This window comes from Balaenoptera physalus, assembly GCF_965194825.1.
Source record: "Balaenoptera physalus genome assembly, chromosome: 3".
In the NCBI taxonomy this organism is placed as follows: Eukaryota; Metazoa; Chordata; class Mammalia; order Artiodactyla; family Balaenopteridae; genus Balaenoptera; species Balaenoptera physalus.
The window spans coordinates 132,106,611-132,130,183 of record NC_138890.1 but is presented as its reverse complement, the minus strand read 5'-3'; the positions used below and the strand labels follow the sequence as shown (position 1 = coordinate 132,130,183).

General features: G+C 36.2%; 2 protein-coding genes across 2 annotated transcripts in view; both read left to right on the top strand.

Moving 5' to 3' along the window:
* Positions 1–42: 42 nt before the first annotated feature.
* On the top strand, positions 43–10,349 carry LOC309658557 (acireductone dioxygenase-like; the record flags this gene model as incomplete). Its single annotated transcript, XM_082457408.1, has 2 exons — positions 43–145; positions 6,032–10,349. The coding sequence occupies 2 exons, from the start codon at positions 43–45 to the stop codon at positions 6,598–6,600; spliced, it is 672 nt and encodes a 223-aa protein (XP_082313534.1). The 3' UTR covers positions 6,601–10,349.
* Positions 68–23,573, top strand: part of GAPT (GRB2 binding adaptor protein, transmembrane) — a 52,673-nt gene continuing 29,167 nt past the window's right edge. The window contains exon 1 of the mRNA XM_082457424.1: positions 68–145. The gene's annotated coding sequence lies outside the window, so the exon portion shown is untranslated. The remainder of the gene's footprint in view (positions 146–23,573) is intronic.

Genomic DNA, 23,573 nt, shown 5'->3' with positions numbered 1-23,573 from the left:
TGGAGAGGGAGGCCAGCGCCTTGGGAAGGCCTCGCGTTCAGGATGTCCGAAGACTGGGAGCAAAGGCGCCATCTCGTGGAATATTCCAGAAGCGCAGTTAGTCCGAGTGGGCAGCGGTTAATGACTATGTGGGCTTTCTTTGACAGTAAGTGGTTTAAAAGTGCACCTGGTGCTAACTATGGTTTTACCATCGAAATCATCTATCACTTCTTATTCCGAAGGGGTTATGCGGAATGCGTCGTTTAAATGGCTCATTAAGCCACGTGGCTGCTCTGGTGCTGGGAGAGTCAATCCTAGGCCTTCCAAGTGGAGGGGATTGGTAGCATGAGGGAGGAGCATAGCCAAGTGAGCTAAAACATGGCTTAGTTTCCTATTTCCAGATTTTACGATTCAGACTTGCTAACCTGGGACCACCATTGTTTCTTGTTCTAATGACAGTAGTGCATTTATGTGCAGGGTACCGTGCTTAGTATTTTGAAAAGCCTTATTTAATTCTACATCCATTCTAAGTAGGAAATATTGTTACTCCCATTTTACAGATGAGGAATCTGGGGTTTAACGAATTTAAGTTAACTATTCTCTATATATATATTTAGTAGAACATCCAAGTTATGTTAATTAGCAATAGACAGATTTTTAAATCCAAGTTAAGATGTGTTAAACAGTTTTTTGATACTAATTTCCAGTGCTATATAGAATACCAGATTAATAACCCCCCTGGAAGGTACCTAGAAAAGGGTTGGCTCCAGTCCAGATACCATCAGGGTATGCATGGTATCAGTTAATTAAATGTGCACGGTTTCGAAGATTCTGTCTCAAGTATTTCCCACATAATGTAGAAAGGAGTTTCATTGGCATTACAGAGTAGAAAGGGAAAGTCTTCTGTGACTCTTCCTTTTTGATTCTGTAAGCAGTTCAGGGCAAGCCAAGGCATGTTTCTCATAAAGTGAAAGTAGAATTTACCCCATGAGTATCAGGGCTGGAATAAGGGGCGGGCCTGGTGGTGGATATGAAGAATTACGCAATCCTCCTCTTTAAAGGTAAACCTAGGGGTGACCTTTGCTCCCCAGATTTATGCAAACTTACTTACTAGTCTGTAGTAGGCTTGCTGGTTTAGAAAATACTACCTAAATTTCCAGAGCTAATTTTATACCTTGTCTTTATTTTCTCGGTTGATAATGAACTTTTTAATCTATATCTGTTTATGACTTTCTATGATAAAAGGACTATGAAGAATAGTCATGATATTTTTCATTATTATTTCCATTCTTTGATTATCATATACTATAGTATATCTCTTTACCAAATGTACTTAAGCATTTGATGGACTGTGGAACATGCCATGTGAAATTCAGGTCTATCCTCCAAAACATTTGAGCATTTAATAAAATATTAACATATATATGTGTTATGGGGCCTTCTGTCCAACTATGAAAATCTGACTTTTTGGTTTGTGGTGCCATCATGTGGACAGAACTAAAATTGTTGTTAGTAGAACAAAAAAGAAAATAAATGTACTTTCCAATAGAGAGAAATCTTTCATTACAAAATATTTCTCTGTAGTTCTGTAGATTTAATGTAATTACAAGTGGAATCCCCATATGACTTTTAGTGAAACTTGACAAGCTGATTGCAAACTTTGAAAGTGTAAGTGATCAAAAATAGCAAACTAACTTAAAGAAGAATTAGAAGGGGGAAGGTCTTTCTTTACCAGTTATCACAACTTATAATTAAGCTAGAGCAATTAAGAAAATTTGGTCCTCTCACAGGGATAGACTGACCAATGGAATAAAGAGCCTAGAAATAGATCCACTTATATATGGAACTTCGGTATATGGCAGAGGAAACATGATGGATCATTGAGGAAAGGAAACTATTCAGTAAATGGAAGTAGAAAATTGATTTTTCCGTATTAAAAAAAAAATGAAATCCGTATCTTACACTGTATTAGTTTTCTAGGGCTACCCTAACAGAATACCACAGACTGGGTGGCTTAAACAACAGAAATGTACTTTCTCACAGTTCTGGAGGCTACAAGTCCAGGATCAAGGTGTGGACAGGCTTGGTTCCTCCTGAGGCCTCTCTCTTTGACTTGCAGATGGTTGCCTTCTCATCGTGTCCTCACGTGATCATCCTCTGTGAGAGAGCATCCCTGGTGTCCCCTTGTATGTCCAAATTTCCTGTTATAAGGACAGCAGTTAGGTTGGATTAGGGCCCACCCAAATGACCTCATTTAACCTTAATCACCTTTTTAAGGCCCTATCTCTAAATACAGTCATATTCTGAGGTACTGGGGACTAGAGTTTCGTTATGAATTTTGAAGGGAAACAATTTTTAGCCCATAACACACACCATGTACAAAAAATCTACTTCAGATGGAGTAAGGACTTAAAGAGTAAGAACAAAACAAAACATCAGTAGGAAATATAAGTAACCAACTTTCAGAGCATAGGGTAGGGAAAGATTTTTGTTATTGGGATCTAGTTGACGTATAATACTGCATTAGTTTTAGGTGTACAGCATTATGATTTGATATATGTATGTGTATATATATGTGTGTGTGTGTGTGTATATATATATAGTGAAATGGCTAACACAGTTTACATCACCACATACAGTTACAATATTTTTTCCTTGTGTGATAATAAATTTTAAGATCTACTCTCTCAACAACATTCAAATATACAATACAGTATCATTAGCTAGAGTCACCATGCTTTACATTACATCCCAGGGACTTAATTATCTTATAATAGGAAGCCTGTACCTTTTGACCCCCTTTACCCATTTTGCCTACCTTCCCTGACTTCTATTAACCACGGATCTGTTCTCTGTATCTATGAGTTCAATTTTTTTTAGATTTCACATAAAAATGAGAATACACATTGTCTTTCTCTCTTATTTCACTTAACATAAATGCCTCAGGGTCCATCCATGTTATTGCAAATGGCAGGACTTCCTTCTGTTTTATGACTAAATCATATTCCATTATGTGTGTGTGTGTATCAGATGTTTTTTTTATCCATTCATCTGTTGATGGACACTTTGTTTCCATACCTTGGCTGTCATTAACAATGCTGCAGTGAACATGGGAATAGCGATATCTCTTCAAGATTATGATTTCCTTTCCTTTGATTATATACCCAGAAGTGGGATTGCTGGATCATATGGTAATTCTATTTTTAATTTTTTGAGGAATCTCCATTCTGTTTTCCATAGTGGTTGCACTAATTTATATTCCCACCAACAGTGCATAAGGGTTCTCTTTTCTCCACATCCTCACCAACACTTGTTATTTCTTGTCTCTTTAATAATAGCCATTCTAAAGAGGTGTGAGATCATATCTCATTGTAGTTTGGATTTGCCTTTCCTTGATGATTACTGATGTTGAGCATCTTTTCATTTACCTGTTGGCCAGTTGTATGTCTTCTTTGGAAAATATTCAAGTGTTCTGCCCATTTTTTTTTTTTTATCGAAGCATAGTTGATTTACAATGTTGTGTTAGTTTCTGGTGTACAGCAAAGTGATTCAGTTATATATATACATATATATAATATATTCTTTTTCATATTATTTTCCATTATGGTTTATTAGAGGATATTGAATATATATAATTCCCTGTGCTATGTGGTGGAACCTTGTTGTTTACCTATTTTATATGTCAATAGTAGTTTGTATCTGCTAATACCAAACTCATAATTTATTCCTCCCCCCCTTTCCCCTTTGGTGACCATAAATTTGTTTCCTATGTCTATGAGTGTGTTTCTGTTTTGTACATAAGTTCATTTGCATCATATTTTAGATTCCACATATAAGTGATGTCATATGATATTTGTCTTTGTCTGACTTACTTCACTTAGTATGAAAATCTCTAGGTCCATCCATGTTACTGCAAATGGCATTATTTCATTCTTTTTTATGGCTGAGTAGGATTCCATCGTATATACATACCACATCTTCTTTATCCATCATCTGTTGATGGACAATTTGGTTGCTTCCATGTCTTGGCTATTGTAAATAGTGCCGCTGTGAACACTGGGGTGCATGTATCTTTTCAAATTAGAGTTTTCTCTGGATCTATGCCCGGGAACGGGATTGCTGGGTCATATGTCTTCTACCCATTTTTAACTGGATTGCTTATCTCTTTACAATTGAGTTGTATGAGTTATTTATTTATTTTGCATATTAACCCCTTATTAGATATATGATTTGAAAACATTCTCTGTCATTATATAGGTTGCCTTTTCATTTTGTTGATGATTTCCTTTGTTGTGCAGAAGCTTTCTTTGTTTGATGTAGTTCCACTTGTTTATTTTTGCTTTTATTCCCTTTAATTTTGTCGTAAATCCAAAATATCATAGCCAAGACTAATGTCAAGGAGCTTATCCCCATGTTTTCTTCTGGGAGTTTTATGGTTTCAGATCTTTAATCTATTTTGTATTGATTTTTGTGTATGGCATAAAGATAATGGTCCAGTTTCATTCTTTTGCATGCGGCTGTCCAGTTTTCCCAGCACCATTTATTGAAGAGACTATCCTTTATATATGTCCAAAACTATATTATGGGGAAAGGATAGCCTGTTCAATAAAGGCAAAGATTTTCAACATGCAAAATCCATTAACTGTATAACAAGAGATTGATAAATTTGGCTAAATTAAAATTAAGAAATTTGATTCATCAAAAGACACCTTAAAGTTGGGGAATCCCCTGGCAGTCCGGTGGTTAGGGCTCCACACTTCCTCTGCAGGGGCACAGGTTCAATCCCCGGTGGGGGAACTAAGATCCCCCATTACGTGCGGCGCAGCCAAAAAAAAAAGAGACTTTAAAGTAAAAAGGCTATAATTTGGTAGAGAGATTTGCATGCATATAACTAACAAAGAAATATATAGGGCTCCTACATATATATTGGTAAGAAAAATGACCCAACATAACAATAAGTAAAAGATATAAACAAGCATTTCATAGAAGAGGAACTACTTATAGCCAATAAATGAGTTTCTCACAGTTATTAATAATTAGGGAAATATATATCAAGACCAGTTAAACTCATTCAATAAGTAAAAGTTAGGAAGCCTAAACACATCAAGTGTTGGAAAAGAGGTCAACAATTTGCGTGTACAGTTTTGCTAAGAGAGTGAATTGGTCATTCTTACATCCTACAACCCAGCAAGAGAAATCCTTGCACATATGTACCAGGAGACATATACAAGTATAGTCATGGCAGTACTTCTAGTAATTGCAAAAAAAAAAAGAAAAAGAAAAACCACACAAACCAAATGCCCATAAGATAGGAGAATGGATAAATATACAGTGGTACATACACATATGGGATATTATGTGAAAATCAATGAATTACACATTTCCATATCAGTATGAATAAATCTTAATGTTTGGTTTTTAAAAGGGCAAGTTAAAGATTACTCTTTTTATAAAATTCAAGAGCTAAATCTACATATTTTGTTTATACATATATATGTATTGATTTAAAATTCTATTTTTAAAAATGTGGAAATGTTAAACAGAACATTTAGAGCAATGATTACCTTGTATAAGGCAAGGGATGTAAGAGAGGGAAAGAACATGCAGGTCCATATAAGTTATTGCCCATGATCAGTTTTTGGATTGGATTATGGGAAAACTCAAACAAGACGTGTATACCTGGGGAGACCAGTGATAACTATGTCATGAGCCAAGGAATATGGTTAGTCCAATTATGAGTACCCTAAATCCAGGTTAAAAAAAAAAAACATACTTCTAACCAGCATGACATGAGGGAAGTGAAACAATGGGAAGAACATTTCGATATATGTATGCATTGCCAGGAGGCTACAGGGGCTAGGCTGGCCATGGTACATCTCCACTGAAATACCCTGAGCATCTAAGGATGGTGAAAAGAGACCAAACCTCGTTTTATATTTGTCACAATATACCTAATTGATTGGCTATTTAAATTTAAGGTCTAACTCTTTGAAAAGCAACTTAATGAATATAAAAGAAAAGGTTAATTTTAAGATTTAAATTTAAATATTAGGCGTGGCGGCCCGTGCAGGTCCAGGGTCAGGCAGCCGTGCCCCCAGCCCAGCCGTGGTACAATCCTGGTACATGGACGAGTCCGCCGGTGACCCGCTGCAGCTCCACCGCGCAGAGCCCGCGCGCCCGGTCCTCCTGGAGCAGCTGCACTGGCTCGGTGTCCTTTACTGGACGCTGGATGCTGACAAAGATGAGAATGATCCAGAATTAGAAAAGATCCGAAAAGAGAGAAACTACTCCTGGATGGACGTAATAACCATATGCAAAGACAAACTACCAAATTATGAAGAAAAGATGAAGATGTTTTACGAGGAGCATTTATACCTGGATGACGAGATTCGGTACATCCTGGATGGTAGTGGGTACTTCGACGTGAGGGATAAAGAGGACAGGTGGATCCGGATCTTCATGGAGAAAGGAGACATGATCACTCTCCCCGCCAGGATATACCACCGCTTCACGCTGGATGAGAAGAACTACGTGAAGGCCATGCAGCTGCTTGTGGGAGACCCAGTGTGGGCAGCGTACAGCTGCCCGGCTGCCCACTTCGAGGCCCGTGGGCAGTATTGAGTTTCTGGCAGAGATGGCCTAGTGGTGCCCTGGGGCCTCGCGCACCCGAAGGTCCGGGACATGATAGCAGCAGAAAATCTGTCCTATTCTCCTTGCTTTTGTGTTGTAGACTTGAGACTAGGTGAGCTTTCCTCTGCAAGATTGTTTGATCAGAATACGTTTTAATGGAAGTAGCTGTAGAACTGGTTGGTGCATGGAAGCACCTGTGGAAATCTGGGCAAATCCGTTCATTTTCTCTAATTCAGGACCAGTGGTCAGTGGCCCTGTATCAGCTCGTGCCTTCAGCTGTGACCAAGTGAGTTTCAACTCCCCAAACGCAGCCACTTAGCTGCTCCAACTGGACCTGATTCTTGGACGTTAAGCAGGTACCAAGCGACGCCATGCCTGCCTTGTGCGGAGGAGTGACAGTGGATGACAGGACTGGGCAGAGAGAAGAAGCTTTTCTCCCAGAACATGGGGGGAAGCTGGGTGGGGGGTGCCGTGGGGGATGAGCTGGTGAGTTAGGGGACCCTCACTTGATTATGCCACTTTCTTGTTCAAAATAAAGGAGCTGCCTTAACGTTAAAAAATAAATAAATAAATATTAAATATGTTAAATACCTTTTATGTTATGTTCATTTTGACCTACTGGCATTTTGTAAGTGAATAAAACTCTGTGGTAAATCCTGCCAGTAATCTTTGATAAAGGTTTATATTATACATTTATCAAAATAGTTGACCAAACTTTTATTCATACATCTGTCTGTCCACCTGTCTGTCTACCTAGCTACCCATCCACCTGTTTCCTGGACATGATAATAACAGTGTTTGAGAGCAACTCCCCTTTCCCTTCATTCACTGTTGCACAGACTGAAACTACTGATTTATTGCAATGGACATAGATCTCCCTCTACTGGTACAAAATGATAATGCCAATCAATGCTATAAAGTTTTTAAGGTTGTTTAAAATGCAGCTATTCCTTTAAGTCATACCCACCATTCCATTGCCTTGTGTAGCATCAGCATAAAAAGTAATCTCACTTTTGAATCTATCATAAAGGGTACACTTCTTTTCTAAAGTCAAATTATCTAAATTTTTATAAATAAAAACATTATTAAGTGAATATAACACAAACAAAAACAAGGTAAAGGTGTTTTCGCTTTTCCTCATTCTTGGAAGTAAAAACCTTTTGTCTCATTGACATCTTAAACAAAAATTACTTTTTCAATTTTATTTTATTTATTTTTTATACAACAGGTTCTTATTAGTTATCCATTTTATACCTATTAGTGTATACATGTCAATCCCAATCCCCCAATTCATCCCACCACCACCCCGGCCCCGGCCACTTTCCCCACTTGGTGTCCATACATTTGTTCTCTACATCTGTGTCTCTATTTCTGCCCTGCAAACCCATTCATCTGTACCATTTTTCTAGGTTCCACATATATGCGTTAATATACGATATTTGTTTTACTCTTTCTAACTTACTTCACTCTGTATGACAGTCACTAGATCCATCCACGTCTCTACAAATAACTCAATTTTGTTTCTTTTTATGGCTGAGTAATATTCCATTGTATATATATGTGCCACATCTTTTTTATCCATTCATCTGTCGATGGACACTTAGGTTGCTTCCATGTCCTGGCTATTGTAAATAGAGCTGCAGTGAACACTGGGGTGCATGTGTCTTTTTGAATTATGGTTTTCTCTGGGTATATGCCCAGTAGTGGGACTGCTGCATCATATGGTAATTCTATTTTTAGTTTTTTAATGAACCTCCATACTGTTCTCCATAGTGGCTGTATTAACTTATATTCCCACCAACAGTGCAAGAGGGTTCCCTTTTCTCCACACCCTCTCCAGCATTTGTTGTTTGTAGATTTTCTGATGATGCCCATTCTAACTGGTGTGAGGTGATACCTCATTGTAGTTTTGATTTGCATTTCTCTAATAATTAGTGATGTTGAGCAGCTTTTCATGTGCTTCTTGACCATCTGTATGTCTTCTTTGGAGAAATGTCTATTTAGGTCTTCTGCCCATTTTTGGACTGGGTTGTTTTTTTAATAGTGAGCTGCATGAGCTGATTATATATTTTGGAGATTAATCCTTTCTCTGTTGATTCATTTGCAAATAGTTTCTCCCATCCTGAGGGTTGTCTTTTCGTCTTGTGTGTAGTTTCCTTTGCTTTGCAAAAGCTTTTAAGTTTCATTAGGTCCCTGTTGTTTATTTTTGTTTTTATTTCCATTACTCTAGGAGGTGGATCAAAAAAAATCTTGCTGTGATTTATGTCAAAGAATGTTCTTCCTATGTTTTCCTCTAAGAGTTTTAGAGTGTCGACTCTTACATTTAGGTCTCTAATCCATTTTGAGTTTATTTTTGTGTGTGGTGTTAGGGAGTGTTCTAATTTCACTCTTTTACATGTAGCTGTCCAGTTTTCCCAGCACCACTTATTGAAGAGGCTGTCTTTTCTCCATTGTATATCCTTGCCTCCTTTGTCATAGATTAGTTGACTATAGGTGCGTGGGTTTATCTCTGGGCTTTCTATCCTGTTCCATTGATCTATAGTTCTGTTTTTGTGCCAGTACCATACTGTTTGTTTGTTTGTTTGTTTTATTTTTGGCTGTGTTGGGTCTTCGTTTCTGTGTGAGGGCTTTTCTCTAGTTGCGGCAAGGGGGGGCCAGTCTTCATCACGGTGCATGGGCCTTTCACTGTTGTGGCCTCTCTTGTTGTGGAGCACAGGCTCCAGACACGTGGGCTCAATAGTTGTGGCTAACGGGCCTAGTTGCTCTGCGGCATGTGGGATCTTCCCAGACCAGGGCTCGAACCCGTGTCCCCTGCATTGGCAGGCAGATTCTCAATGACTGCACCACCAGGGAAGCCCCATACTGTCTTGATTACTGTAGCTTTGTAGTATAGTTGGAAGTCCAGGAGCCTGATTCCTCCAGCTCCGTTTTTTTTCCTCAAGACTACTTTGGCTATTTGGGGTCCTTTGTGTCTCCATACAAATTTTAAGATTTTTTGTTCTAGTTCCATAAAAATTGCCATCGGTAATTTGATAGGGATTGCATTGAATCTGTAGATTGCTTTGGGTAGTATAGTCATTTTCACAATGTTGATTCTTCCAATCCAGGAACATGGTATATCTCTCCATCTGTTGGTATCATCTTTAATTTCTTTCATCACTGTCTTATAGTTTTCTCCATACAGGTCTTTTGTCTCCCTAGGCAGGTTTATTCCTAGGTATTTTATTCTTTTTGTTGCAATGGTAAATGGGAGTGTTTCCTTAATTTCTCTTTCAGATTTTTCATCATTAGTGTATAGGAATGCAAGAGATTTCTGTGCATTAATTTTGTATCCTGCAACTTTACCAAATTCATTGATTAGCTCTAGTAGTTTTCTGGTGGCATTTTTAGGATTCTCTATGTGTAGTATCATGTCGTCTGCAAACAGTGACAGCTTTACTTCTTCTTTTCCGATTTGTATTCCTTTTATTTCTTTTTCTTCTCTGATTGCCATGGCTAGGACTTCCAAAACTATGTTGAATAATAGTGGTGAGAGTGGGCAACCTTGTCTTGTTCCTGGTTTTAGGGGAAATGCTTTCAGTTTTTCACCATTGAGAAAGATGTTTGCTGTGGGTCTGTCATATATGGCCTTTATTATGTTGAGGTAGGTTCCCTCTATGCCCACTTTCTGGAGAGTTTTTATCATAAATGGGTGTTGAATTTTGTCAAAAGCTTTTTCTGCATCTATTGAGGTGATCATATGGTTTTTCTTCTCTAATTTGTTAATATGGTATATCACATTGATTGATTTGCGTATATTGAAGAATCCTTGCATCCCTGGGATAAATTCCACTTGATCATGGTGTATGATCCTTTTAACATGCTGTTGGATTCTGTTTGCTAGTATTTTGTTGAAGATTTTTGCATCTATATTCATCAGTGATATTGGTCTGTAATTTTCTTTTTTTGTAGTATCTTTGTCTGGTTTTGGTATCAGGGTGATGGTGGCCTCATAGAATGAGTTTGGGAGTGTTCCTTCCTCTGCAATTTTTTGGAAAAGTTTGAGAAGGATGGGTGTTAGCTCTTCTCTAACTGTTTGATAGAATTCACCTGTGAAGCCATCTGGTCCTGGACTTTTGTTTGTTGGAAGATTTTTAATCACAGTTTCAATTTCATTACTTGTGATTGGTCTGTTCATATTTTCTGTTTCTTCCTGTTTCAGTCTTGGAAGGTTATACCTTTCTAAGAATTTGTCCATTTCTTCCAGGTTGTCCATTTTATTGGCATAGAGTTGCTTGTAATAGTCTCTTAGGATGCTTTGTATTTCTGCGGTGTCATAACTTCTCCTTTTTCATTTCTAATTTTATTGATTTGAGTCCTTTCCCTCTTTTTCTTGATGAGTCTGGCTAATGGTTTATCAATTTTGTTTATCTTCTCAAAGAACCAGCTTTTAGTGTTATTGATCTTTGCTATTGTTTTCTTTGTTTCTCTTTCATTTATTTCTGCTCTGATCTTTATGATTTCTTTCCTTCTGCTAACTTTGGGTTTTGTTTGTTCTTCTTTTTCTAGTTCCTTTAGGTGTAAATTTAGTTTGTTTATTTGAGGTTTTTCTTGTTCCTTGACGTAGGCTTGTGTTGCTGAAAACTTCCCTCTTAGAACTGCTTTTGCTGTATCCCGTAGGTTTTGGATCGTCGTGTTTTCATTTTAATTTGTCTCTAGGTATTTTTTGATTTCCTCTTTGATTTCTTCAGTGATCTCTTGGTTATTTAGTAACGTATTGTTTAGCCTCCATGTGTTTGTGTTTTTTACATTTTTTCCCCTATAATTGATTTCTAATCTCATAGCGTTGTGGTCAGAAAAGATGCTTGATATGATTTCAATTTTCTTAAATTTACTGAGGCTTGATATGTGACCCAAGATGTGATCTATCCTGGAGAATGTTCTGTGTGCAGTTGAGAAGAAAGTGTAATCTGCTGTTTTTGGATGGAATGTCCTATAACTATCAATTAAACCTATCTGGTCTATTGTGTCATTTAAAGCTTGTGTTTCTTTATTAATTTTCTGCTTGGATGTCTGTCCATTGGTGTAAGTGAGGTGTTAAAGTCCCCCACTATGATTGTGTTACTGTTGATTTCCCCTTTTATAGCTGTTAGCAGTTGCCTTATGTATTGAGGTGCTCCTATGTTGGGTGCATATATATTTATAATTGTTATATCTTCTTCTTGGACTGATCCCTTGATCATTATGTAGTGTCCTTCCTTGTCTCTTGTAACATTCTTTATTTTAAAGTCTGTTTTATCTGATATGAGTATTGCTACTCCAGCTTTCTTTTGATTTCCATTTACATGGAATATCTTTTTCCATCCCCTCACTTTCAGTCTGTTTGTGTCCCAGGTCTGAAGTGGGTCTCTTGTAGGCAGCATATATATGGGTCTTGTTTTTATATCCATTCAGCAAGCCTGTGTCTTTTGGTTGAAGCATTTAATCAATATACATTTAAAGTAATCACTGATATGTATGTTCCTATTACCATTTTCTTAATTGTTATAGGTTTGTTTTTGTAGGTCCTTTTCTTCTCTTGTGTTTCCCACTTAGAGAAGTTCCTTTAGCATTTGTTGTAGAGCTGGTTTGGTGGTGCTGAATTCTCTTAGCTTTTGCTTGTCTGTAAAGCTTTTGATCTCTCTGTCGAATCTGAATGGGATCCTTGTGGGGTAGAGTAATCTTGGTTGTAGCTTCTTCCCTTTCATCACTTTAAGTATATCATGCCACTCCCTTCTGGCTTGTAGAGTTTCTGCTGAGAAATCAGCTGTTAACCTTATGGAAGTTCCCTTGTATGTTATTTGTCATTTTTCCCTTGTTGCTTTCAATAATTTTTCTTTGTCTTTTATTTTTGTCAAATTGATTACTGTGTGTCTAAGCATGTTTCTCCTTGGGTTTATCCTGCTTGGGACTCTCTGCGCTTCCTGGACTTGCGTGGCTATTTCCTTTCTCATGTTTTGAAGAACACCTTTCTATGTGAATCCTTGCAGGTTACTTATCCTCTACACATGTACTTCTGAGTTTTTTGTTCATTCAAGACCTTTTCTTTTTTTTTTTTTCTTCTAGCTTTACTGAAATATAATTGACATACAGCACTGTGTAAGTTAATGTGTACAGAATAATGATTTGACTTACATATATCATGAAATGATTATTGCAGTAAGTTTAGTGAGCATTCATCATCTCATACAGATACAAAATTAAAGAAATAGAAAAAAAATTTTTCCTTGTGGTAAGAACTCTGGATTTATTCTTGTTAAAACTTTCATATATAACATATAGCAGTGGTACATTACATCCCTAGTACTTTTTATGTTATAACTGGAAGTTTGTACCTTTTGATTGCCTTCATCCAATTCCCCTTCCCCTCACCCCCTACCTCTGGTAACCATACATCTGATCACTTTTTCTGTGAGTTTTTTGTTTATTTTTGAAGTATAATTAACCTTCAACACTATGTTAATTCCTGTTATACAACATATTGATTCTATGTTTCCATATGTTTCAAAATGATCACCACGATAAGTCTATAGTCACAATCTTTCATCATACAAAGTTACTACATAATTATTGACTATATTCCTCACCCTGTACATTTCATACCTGTGATTCATTTACTTTGCAACTGGAAAGTTTGTACCTCTTAATCTCCCTTACCTATTTCTTTCCTCTGTCGCCCCCCCAAACTCTCCCCACCCCTGGGTCTGGCAACCATGTGTTTGTTCTGTGTATCTATAACTCTGTTTCTGTTTGGTTATATTTGTTCATTTGTTTTGTTTTTTTAGATTCACATATAAGTGAAAGCATACAGTATTTATCTTTCTCTGTCTCACTTATTTCACTTAGCATAATACCCTCTACATCCATCAATGTTGTCACAAATGGCAAGATTTCATTCCTTTTTATGTCTGAGTAATACTCCATGTGTATATTTATACCACATTTTCTTTATCCATTCATCTATTGATGAGCACTTAGGTTGCTTCTGTATCTTGGCTATGATATGGAATAATAATGCTGCAATGACATAGGGATGCATGTATCTTTTGTATTTTGGTTTTGTGTGTTTTTTTTTTTTTTTTTGGATAAATACCCAGGAGTGGAATTGCTGGATCATATGGTTGTTCTATTTTTAGATTTTTGAGAAACCGCCATACTGTTTTCCATAGTGGTGGTGCCAATTTACATTCCCAACAGTGCATGAAAGTTCCCCTTCCTCCACATCCTTTTCAACACTTGTTACTTATTGTCTTTTTGATAATAGCCATTCTGACAAATATGAGGTGATATCTCCTTGTGATATGCATTTCCCCAATGATTAGCAATGTTGAGCATCTTTTCATGTGCCTGTTAGCCATCTGTATATCTTCTTTGGAAAAATATCTATTCAGATCCTCTGCCCATTTTTTCAATTGGGCTTTTTTTTTTTTTAATGTTGAGCTGTATGAGTTATTTGTATATTTTGGATATTAACCCCTTATCAGATATATCATTTGCATATATTTTCTCCCATTCAGTAGGTGGCATTTTCATTTTGTTGATAGTTTCCTTTGCTTTGCAAAAACTTTTTAGTTTGATGCAGTCTGATTTGTTTATTTTTGCTTTTGTTTCCCTTGCCTGGGGAGCATGGCCAAAAAAAGAGAAAAAAAAGTTACAAGGACCAATGTCAAAGAACATACTGCTTATGTTTTCTTCTAAAAGTTTAATGGTTTCAGGGCCTACATTTAAGTCTTTAATCCATTTTGAATTTATTTTTGTATATGGTGTAAGAGTGGTCCAGTTTCATTCTTTTGCATGTAGCTGTCCAGCTTTCTCAACACCATTTATGGAAGAGGCTGTCTTTTCCCCGCTGTACATTCTTCCCTCCTTTGTCATAGATTAATTGCACACGTACATGTGGGTTCAGTTATGGGCTCTCCATTCTGTTCCATTTATCTATGAGCATGTTTTTGTGCCAGTACCATACTGTTTTGATGACTTTAGCTTTGTAGTGTAGTTTGAAGTCAGGAGGCATAATACCTCCAGCTTTGTTCTTCTTTCTCAAAATGTTTTGGCTATTTGGGTCTTTTGTTTCCATACAGATTTTAGAATTATTTATTTTAGTTCTGTGAAAAATGCCATTGGTATTTTGATAAGGATAACATCGAATCTGTAGATTGCCTTGGGTAGTATGGCCATTTTAACAATATTAATTGTTCCAGTTCATGAACACATTGTATCTTTCCATCTGTTTCTGTCATCTTCAGTGTCTTGTAATGTTGTGAGTACAGGTCTTTTATCTCCTTAGTTAGTTTTTTTCCTAGGTATTTTATAATTTTTGATGTGATTGTAAATGGTATTGTTTTCTTAATTTATCTTTCTGATAGTACATTGTTAGTGTATAGAAATGCAACATGCTTATATTTATTAATTTTGTATCCTGCAACTTTACCAAATTCAATGATGAGTTCTAGTAGTTTTTTGGTGGTGTCTTTAGGATTTTCTATGCATAATATCACATCATCTGTAGTGATCTGTCAATGGACAGATCGTACACGCAGAAAATCAATGGCAAATGACACACTAGGTCGAATGGACTTAATATATATATGTAGAACATTTCATCCAAAAGCAGCAGAATACACATTTTTTTCAAGTACATATGGAACATTCTCCAGGATAGGTCACATGCTAGGCCACAAAACAAGCCTCAGTAAATTTAAGAAAATTGAAATAACACCTAACATCTTTTCTGACCACAATGCTATGAGGCTAGAAATGAACTACAAGAAGAAAACTGCAAAAAACACAACTATGTAGAGTCTAAACAATGTACTACTAAACAACCAATGGATCATGAAGAAATAAAAAAAAAAAAAAAAAAAAAAAACCTGGAGAAAAATGAAATCTATGGGACACAGCAAAAGCAGTTCTAAGAGGGAAGTTTATAATGATACAGTCCTACCTCAGGAAACAAGGCAAATCTCAAATACATTAACTTTACACCTGAAGAAATTAGAAAAAGAAGAATAAATAAAACCCAAAATAGTAAAAGGAAAAAATCATAAATATCAGAGCAGAAATAAATGAAATAGAGACCAAAAAAAATAGAAAAGATCAATGAAACTAAGAGATGGTTCTTTGAAAAGATAAACAAAATTGATAAATCTTTAGCCAGACTAAAGAGGAAAAAAGAGAGAGGGCCCAAATCAATAAAATCAGAAATGAAAAAGGAGAAGTTACAACTAACACCACAGAAATACAAAAGGATCATAAGCGATTACTATGAACAATTATATGCCAATAAAAAGCAAAACATAGAAGAAATGGACAAATTCCTAGAAATGTACAGTCTCCTATGACTAAACCAGGAAGAAGTAGATAATACGAACAGACCAATTATCAGTCATGCAATTGACTCTATAATTAAAAAACAAAAAAACTCCCAACAAACAAAAGTCCAGGACCAGATGGCTTCACAGGTGAATTCTACCAAACATTTAGAGAAGAGTTAACACCTACCCTTCTGAAACTATTTCAAAAAATTGCAGAGGAAGGAACACTTGCAAATTCATTCTGTGAGGCCACCATCACCCTGGTACCAAAACCAGACACAGATATCACAAAAAAGGAAAATTACAGGCCAGTATCATTGATGAACATTGACACAGAAATCCTCAACAAAATCTTAGTAAACTGAATTCAACAATTATGTTAAAAGGATCATACACCATGATCAAGTGGGATTTATCCCAGGGATGCAAGGATGGTTCAGCATCTGCAAATCAATAAACGTGGTACATCATATTAAAAAACTGAAGAATAAAATTTATATGTCATCCAAATAGATGCAGAAAAATCTTTAGACAAATTTTAACATCTATTTATGATAAAAACTCTTAACAAAGTGGGTATAGAGGGAACCTACCTCAACATAATAAAGGCCATATATGACAAGCCAATATGTAAAATCATACTCAGCAGGGAAAAGCTGAGAACATTTCCTCTAAGATCAGGAACAAAACAAGGATGCCCACTCTCTCCACTTTATTCTACATAGTATTGGAAATGCTAGCCATGGCAATCAAATAAGAAAAAGAAATAAAAGTAACCCAAATTGGAAAGAAAGAAGTAACACTGGCACTGTTCACAGATGACATGATACTATACATAGAAAATCCCTAAAGATGCCACCAAAAACTATTAGAGCTTATCAGTGAATTTGGTGACGTTGCAGGACACAAAATTAATATGAAGACCACTTCAAATGTCTGCTTGAAAAATAATAATGGAGAAATTTTTTCCTTATATTGTACAATCCATTTGAATCTAGACTCCTTCAGAGTGTTCATCACAATCTTCACAATGAAATCCCTTTCAACTGGAATTTTATGCATGGATCAACATCAACCTACATCCCCTTAAACATATTTTCTTGAAAGTAAAGAACCTTCTTTGGTCATTCTATTTTAATACTGACATTTTATGATATCACATTTTACTACTTTTAAGACTATTTGATAAAACCAGTCACTTTTGTGCATTAACCTTGAAAAATTATTTTGTTGGGAAATCTATGGGCAATGCAAGTGGGAAATCAAAAACCAGGGGAAAAAAATCTGGCTAGATTTAGTTTTAGTTTCCCATCAAAACCTTCCATACAACACAAAGGCACATGTGAAGATTACTTAGAGCTATTCCAAAATAGTGCTCTTAATGTAGAAGAAAGAGTTAAAGTTATTAAACTTATAAATGTTTATAAACTTATAAACTTATTAAACTTATAATTTATCAAACTCAGGCTTGATAAACAAAGCGTATTTAACACACAATGACAAAGTACACTCCATCTCTTTCAATGGATGGGTGTTAACTAGTTCCACCCCAGTGATTATCCACTTTGGTTGCTGTTGTAGCCCAGGGACTTCCCCCAGGAGGAGTTCCAGTGTCATCAGGAAGGAAGGCACACATATATAGATGTGAAGCTGTCCTTTGTTTCAAATATCCTTTCCTCAGTGCTTTTTTATCCCTCTCAATAAAGTCTTTTCCATAGGAGGCAGGAAGAGTTACAACTCAAGTTTGTTAAAATGCTTCAGACACAAACCACTCTGGAACAACCAATTAGCATGGGTCACACCTTGTGCTTGCCTTGTCCACCTGAGGCTGACCTTATATTATTCTTCTTCCTCCTTGGAACTGAGCTGTTTTCATTAACTGAAGATCTGTTTAAGAAATATTTATACTCCACTTATTAACTATGACACCTCTGGCAAGTTATTTTGAGTCTTTCCCCATCTTGAAACTGGAGATAACATTACCTGCCAAATAGGATTATTGTGAGAATTAAATGAAATATTCCATATAAAATGCTTTTGAAGGTGCTTGGAATATATCATGTTCAATAAATATTAACCATGAGGAATTTCCTATAGCAATGACTCTAGCAATTTAGCACTTTTCCTTTGTAATGCGGGAAACCATCTGAAAGGAGAATGGTTAATAAAACCACAAGCTCCATTTGTTTTAGTAAAGCTAGGGAGAAAGATTCCAAAATATTTATAATGTCTGTCAAAAACAACCATAGTTATTCAAAATTTATATTCAAAAATCTATCTTAAATAACAATTAGATCACATAAAAATGCAAACCTAAACTTTAGAATATGTAGGAAAAAATGAGTAAACACTAACTATCAGTACAGCTAAAGCAGTGATTCTTAACTGGGACAGTTTTGTCCCCAGTAAGGGGACCTTTGGCTATATCCAAAGACATTTTTGGTTGTCACAATTGGGGAGGGGGATACTGTTGGCAACTCGTAGGTACAGACTAGTGAAGCTGCTAAACATCCTGTAATGCACAAGAAAGCCTTTCACAGCAAAGAATTACCTGCCCCAAAATGTCAATAGCTCTGAGGTTGGGAAACTCTAAGCTAAAATAATGCTCAGAAGCAAATTTATAGCTTTAAATATTTATACCAAAAAATAAAGAATGAAAGTAAATCTATTTAAAAAGTAATCAAATAGATTAACTGTTGGCTAGCCCAAACTCTACCCTTTCCTTGAAAAAAGACAGAGGCAGAGAAACAGAAAATGTACTTAAACAAAATAACCACAGAGGAAACTTAAAGAATAATTGAAGACTATTCTATATAAATAATTTAAATCTAAGATGAGATGTATACTTTCCTAAGAAAATATTTATCAGATATGACCCCAGAAAAAATCAGAAGTTTAAACTGACCAATTTCCACAGAGGAGGTAGAAGAATTTTTTGAAGAACTGCTCCCTAAAAAGACATCAGGCCTGGATGGTTTCACAGGGTAATTCTGTGAAACTATTAAAGTTAATATAATTCTAATACTATTTAAGCTGTTCCAGATCATAGAATAAAATAAAAACTTAGAATTTATTTTTATGAAGCAACAATAACATTGACATCAAGACCTGACAAAGAGTATACAAAGAAGACTGCAGATAATCTCACTTATGAATATTTATAGAAGTTTTAAAATAAGACACTAGCAAACAAAAGCCAGCAATGTAGTAACAGAATATTACATCATGATATAGTAAAAGTTTATTCTAAGAATACAAGGATGCTTCAATATTGAGAATTTAATATCATTGATCTACAAATAAAATGCAATATTAATGATTTATATTAATAGACATAAAGAGAAAATCAAATAGTCATTTTCATAAGTGATTAAAAGGCCTTTGACAAAGTAAGGATCTATTCTTAAAAAAAACACTCAAATTGAGAATCAGTAGATATTTACCTACAATGATAAAATGTACCTCTCAACTTGAAAGCTAGTTTAGTGGGGAAACACTAGATGCACTAGAACTAAAATTAGGAAACTGTGGGGATGCTCATCTTTATCATATTACCTAATACTCTACCAGAAGTACTGGACCTTGTAATTAAAGAAGCAAGATTACAGATACTAAAATGGAAAGGAAATAAAACTATCACTGTATATAGATGATGTGACTGTATTCCTGGAAAACCCTGGAGAATAAATTCAAAAAGAATCACTATAAAAAGTAGAATTCAGTAGCAGGGTACAGAAATTGATACTCAGAAATCAGTTAGAAAATGTAGTGGAAGAAAAGATCTTACTTACAAAAGCAACAATAACAATGAAAGGCTAACATATCTAAGCATAAATAAGAAGTACTCAAGACCTATGTGAAGAAAACTCTTGGAAGGATATAGAAGAAGACGTTGACAAATGGAAAGCCATACCATGTTCTTGGAGAGGAAGACTCAGTATATCTTTAAACTGTCTGTTCTCCTTGTATGAAATTATAAATTAAATTCAATCCAAATAGAGTCACTTTTTAAAGAAATCTAGGCTAAAGGATTCTGAAGCTCATATAAAAAATTAGCAAGACTGTCAAGGAAAACACTGAAATAAGGAGCAGTGGAGGCAGGGCATTTGCCTTATCATGTACTAAAATATACCATAAAGTTTCAGTAATTAAAATAATGTGAAACTGGCACATGAATGGTCAGGTAAATCAGTGAAACATGATTGAAAATCCAGAAATAGGCCCAACATATGTAGTGTCTTAGTATTTTATAAAGGTACCAACTGAAATCAGTGAGGTTTACCTTACTGCTTAGGTGTTTACTAAATGCCAAAGAGTCAACGTGGTAACCACCAGGAACAAATGTAAAAAGGATTCATACTCTATACTTGGCTTAATTCCAAACAGATGAAAGTTTGAAATATAAAATAGGAAATCATAAGACATTATGGGAGAGTTCTTTTATAGGCTTAGAGTTTGGTAGATCTTTTAACTATTACCCACAATCCAGAATCTATAAAAGAAAAGATCCATTAATGTGACCATATAAAAACAAGAACTTTTTATCTTAAAAAAAATAAGTAAAGTCAAAAGATAAATAACAAACTGGAAAAATTATTTTCAACATGTACTGAGAAAGGGCTTATCTTCCTGTTGTATAAAGAGCTCTTATAAGTTGATTAATAAAAGACCCATTAGCCAATAGAAAATACATGGTTCTTATATTGGCTTAACTTCACTCATAAGAATAGAAATTGAAATTTAAACTGTAATGAAATACCATTTTCTACCTATGAAATTGGCAAAATCCTCAAAATTTGTGTGAACATAGAGTATTAGTGAAGTTAAGGAAATAAGCAGTCTCGCGTATTCCTGGTGGGAATGCAAATTGGTACAATCTCAGTAAAAGGTAATTTGGCAAAATCTATCAAGATTAAAAATTCATGTACTCTCTTCTAGGAATTTATCCTATGGAGATAATCCCATATATAAAATGATGAATTACAGGCATCAGTAAATAAAGCAGCCTGCTGGCCAAATTTAGTCCAATGTGTGCTTTTGTAAATCAGGTTTTATTGTAAAACAGCCATGCCTGTGTGCTTACGTGTTGTCTATGGCTGTCTTCATGGTACTCAGCAGAGTTGAGACCACATGACCTACACAGCCTAAGATGTTTACTATCTGACCCTTTATAGAAGCAGTTTGCCAACCCCTGAGGTATAAGTTTATTCATTGGAGCATTGTTTGAAACAACGAAAAGACTAGAAAAAAACTAAGTACATATCAATAGAGAAATGGTTAAATGTTGATATCTTCATATAATGAAAATGTAGGCAATTGTAAAAACAAAATGAAAAGGCTTTTTAAGTATTGATGCGGTGACATTTCCAAAATAAATATTATGAAAAGCAAATAGGATAGTGTATGGTATAGTAAAGCATGTTTCCTTAAGGTGAAACAGGAAAGGAAAATAATACACTTTTATAGTCTCAAATGTGAATAGGGCATAAAATTTCTGGAAGGATTAATAGGAAACTAATAACAATAAAGGTTTTCTCCATTTACTTGTTTATATACATTTATTTTTGCAGGTGGGTTATTTACTTTTCTGATCACTTTTTTATAGGTTTTAGTGTTTGGACCAGGAGAGTAGATTACCTATTTTAAAATATGTAAAAATATTTTTATGACAGGATTCAGCTCCTCAAAGAGGGCTTGTTGGTCTATGCTCCCTCTGTTACTGTCAATCATCTGATCAAGATTTCTGATGTGTACCTTGCTTTGTATTATTTAATTGTTTGGTGGTTATTTTTTCCCCACAGATGTGAAAGCTCCATGAGGACAAGTTCATTACTATCTTCAGTGCTGTGTTCCCTGTGTCTACAACAGTACATGGTACAGAGTAGGAAATCAATTATTTTTTGGATAAATAAATTTATAATTATAAAACAGTTGAGGAGACTAGACACATGCTAGATTTGGTCTTGCATAAATTACTGAACCTCTCTGTGCCACAGTTAACATGGGGATTACAATATTGTATAAGGTGGTTGTGATTAAATAATCCAATGCCTAGAATGTGTTTAGAGCAGTGCTTGACATATAGGAAGAGATCAATAATGTTAGTTACTATTTAATATTCAGGAGAAAGGAAGGGGCAAGACAAAGAACTAGCAAGGGCAACAGGGATGGACAAAGAGAAGTTTAACCCAAGACCTAGTGGAAAGATCTTCTCTCCAGCATCTGGTTTACTGAAAGGAGTTGAACAAAAATAAATGGAACTAACAAGGAGAAAGAGTGAGCAAATAAGCACTGTTTTTTGTTGGCCTTTTTGGTTTGTTTTTGGCTTGGGTAAGTGGAAAGAGAGAGGAGAAGCATCTAGGAGGTTGTTACCACCAGCCAAGGGAGAAGATGTCCCAGCTCTGGACCCGGAACGTGGGGGAAGCTGCAGCTTAGCTGTTCTGAGGGCGGGGAGAGGCTGGTGTGCTTCTCTCAGTGGCTGCCTAGGCAGTCCAAGTGGGACGGGCTTCTTCAGCTCTGCTGCAGGAGGCCAGCCCTGGCAAACAGTCTGGTGCCCGGAGTGGCCGTGTGGGTAGGAAGCGACCCGCTCCTCTTGAGAAGTCCCAAACCCACTTTGTCCAAACACCTCTCTGCAACCGCCTCCCACCATGGCTGCCACATCCACACCTAACTCAGCTTTTGTGAATTCAGGGGTGCAAAGAGCAAGGCTGACTCTGGGGACTCAGTGTGGTCCTGCAACCCAGGACCTCCAACCACTGGGGTAGGGGCAAAGCCCTGGCAGAGAAGGAGGGATCTGGGCCGCTGGCATCTCATTGTGGAGCTGCAGTGACAGGTTGGCAGCACAGAGCATATTTTTGTTTAACATAATTGTGAAAAACAATCAAACATATAGAATTGTAGGAAAAAAGGGCACAGTGAATGCCCAAACATCCAGCACCAAATTCAGCAGTTGTTTACACAAACTCCCCCCACTCTCTTGCATGCCATTTAAAAGTATGTTGTAGATACCATAAAATGAGGAAATTCTCACATATAGCTGTAACACTTTTATTGCACCTTGCAAAATAAACAGTAATCCTTCATATCTAATACCTAGCTCATATTCACATTTTCCCACTTGTTCCGCAGATGCATTTTATAGCTGATTTGGTTCAAACTAAGAGCCAATCAAGGACCACAGACTGCATTCTGTTATGACTCCTAACTCGATAAAGCTGCAAGTCAGTCCTTCTTTTGGCTTTTTGAAGAGACCAGGCTAGATGTCTTGGAAAATGTCTGTTTTCTGGATTTGTTTTATTTTTTTCCTAAAGGTTTCATTTAACATATTCCTTTGTCTGTATTTCCTTTAAACTTGAAGTTAGAAATGCAGACTGATTTAGGCTGGGGCTGAGCATGTTGTAGTAAGAATACGTCCTGGAGACCACTGTATAATGCCCATGTGTCCCATCAGGAGGCACGTGGTGTTGTCCTGCCATTCCTGATAGCCACTCTGCTCTCCGAGTTAAGGTGCTGGCAGCCAGATCTCACCATTATAAAGCTGCAGGGAATCTGGGGGCAATGTAGGAAAATTTTTCCATCAGCCATTCACCTAATGATTTGATCCCACTTTGATGATTCTTAGTAGAACCAGTT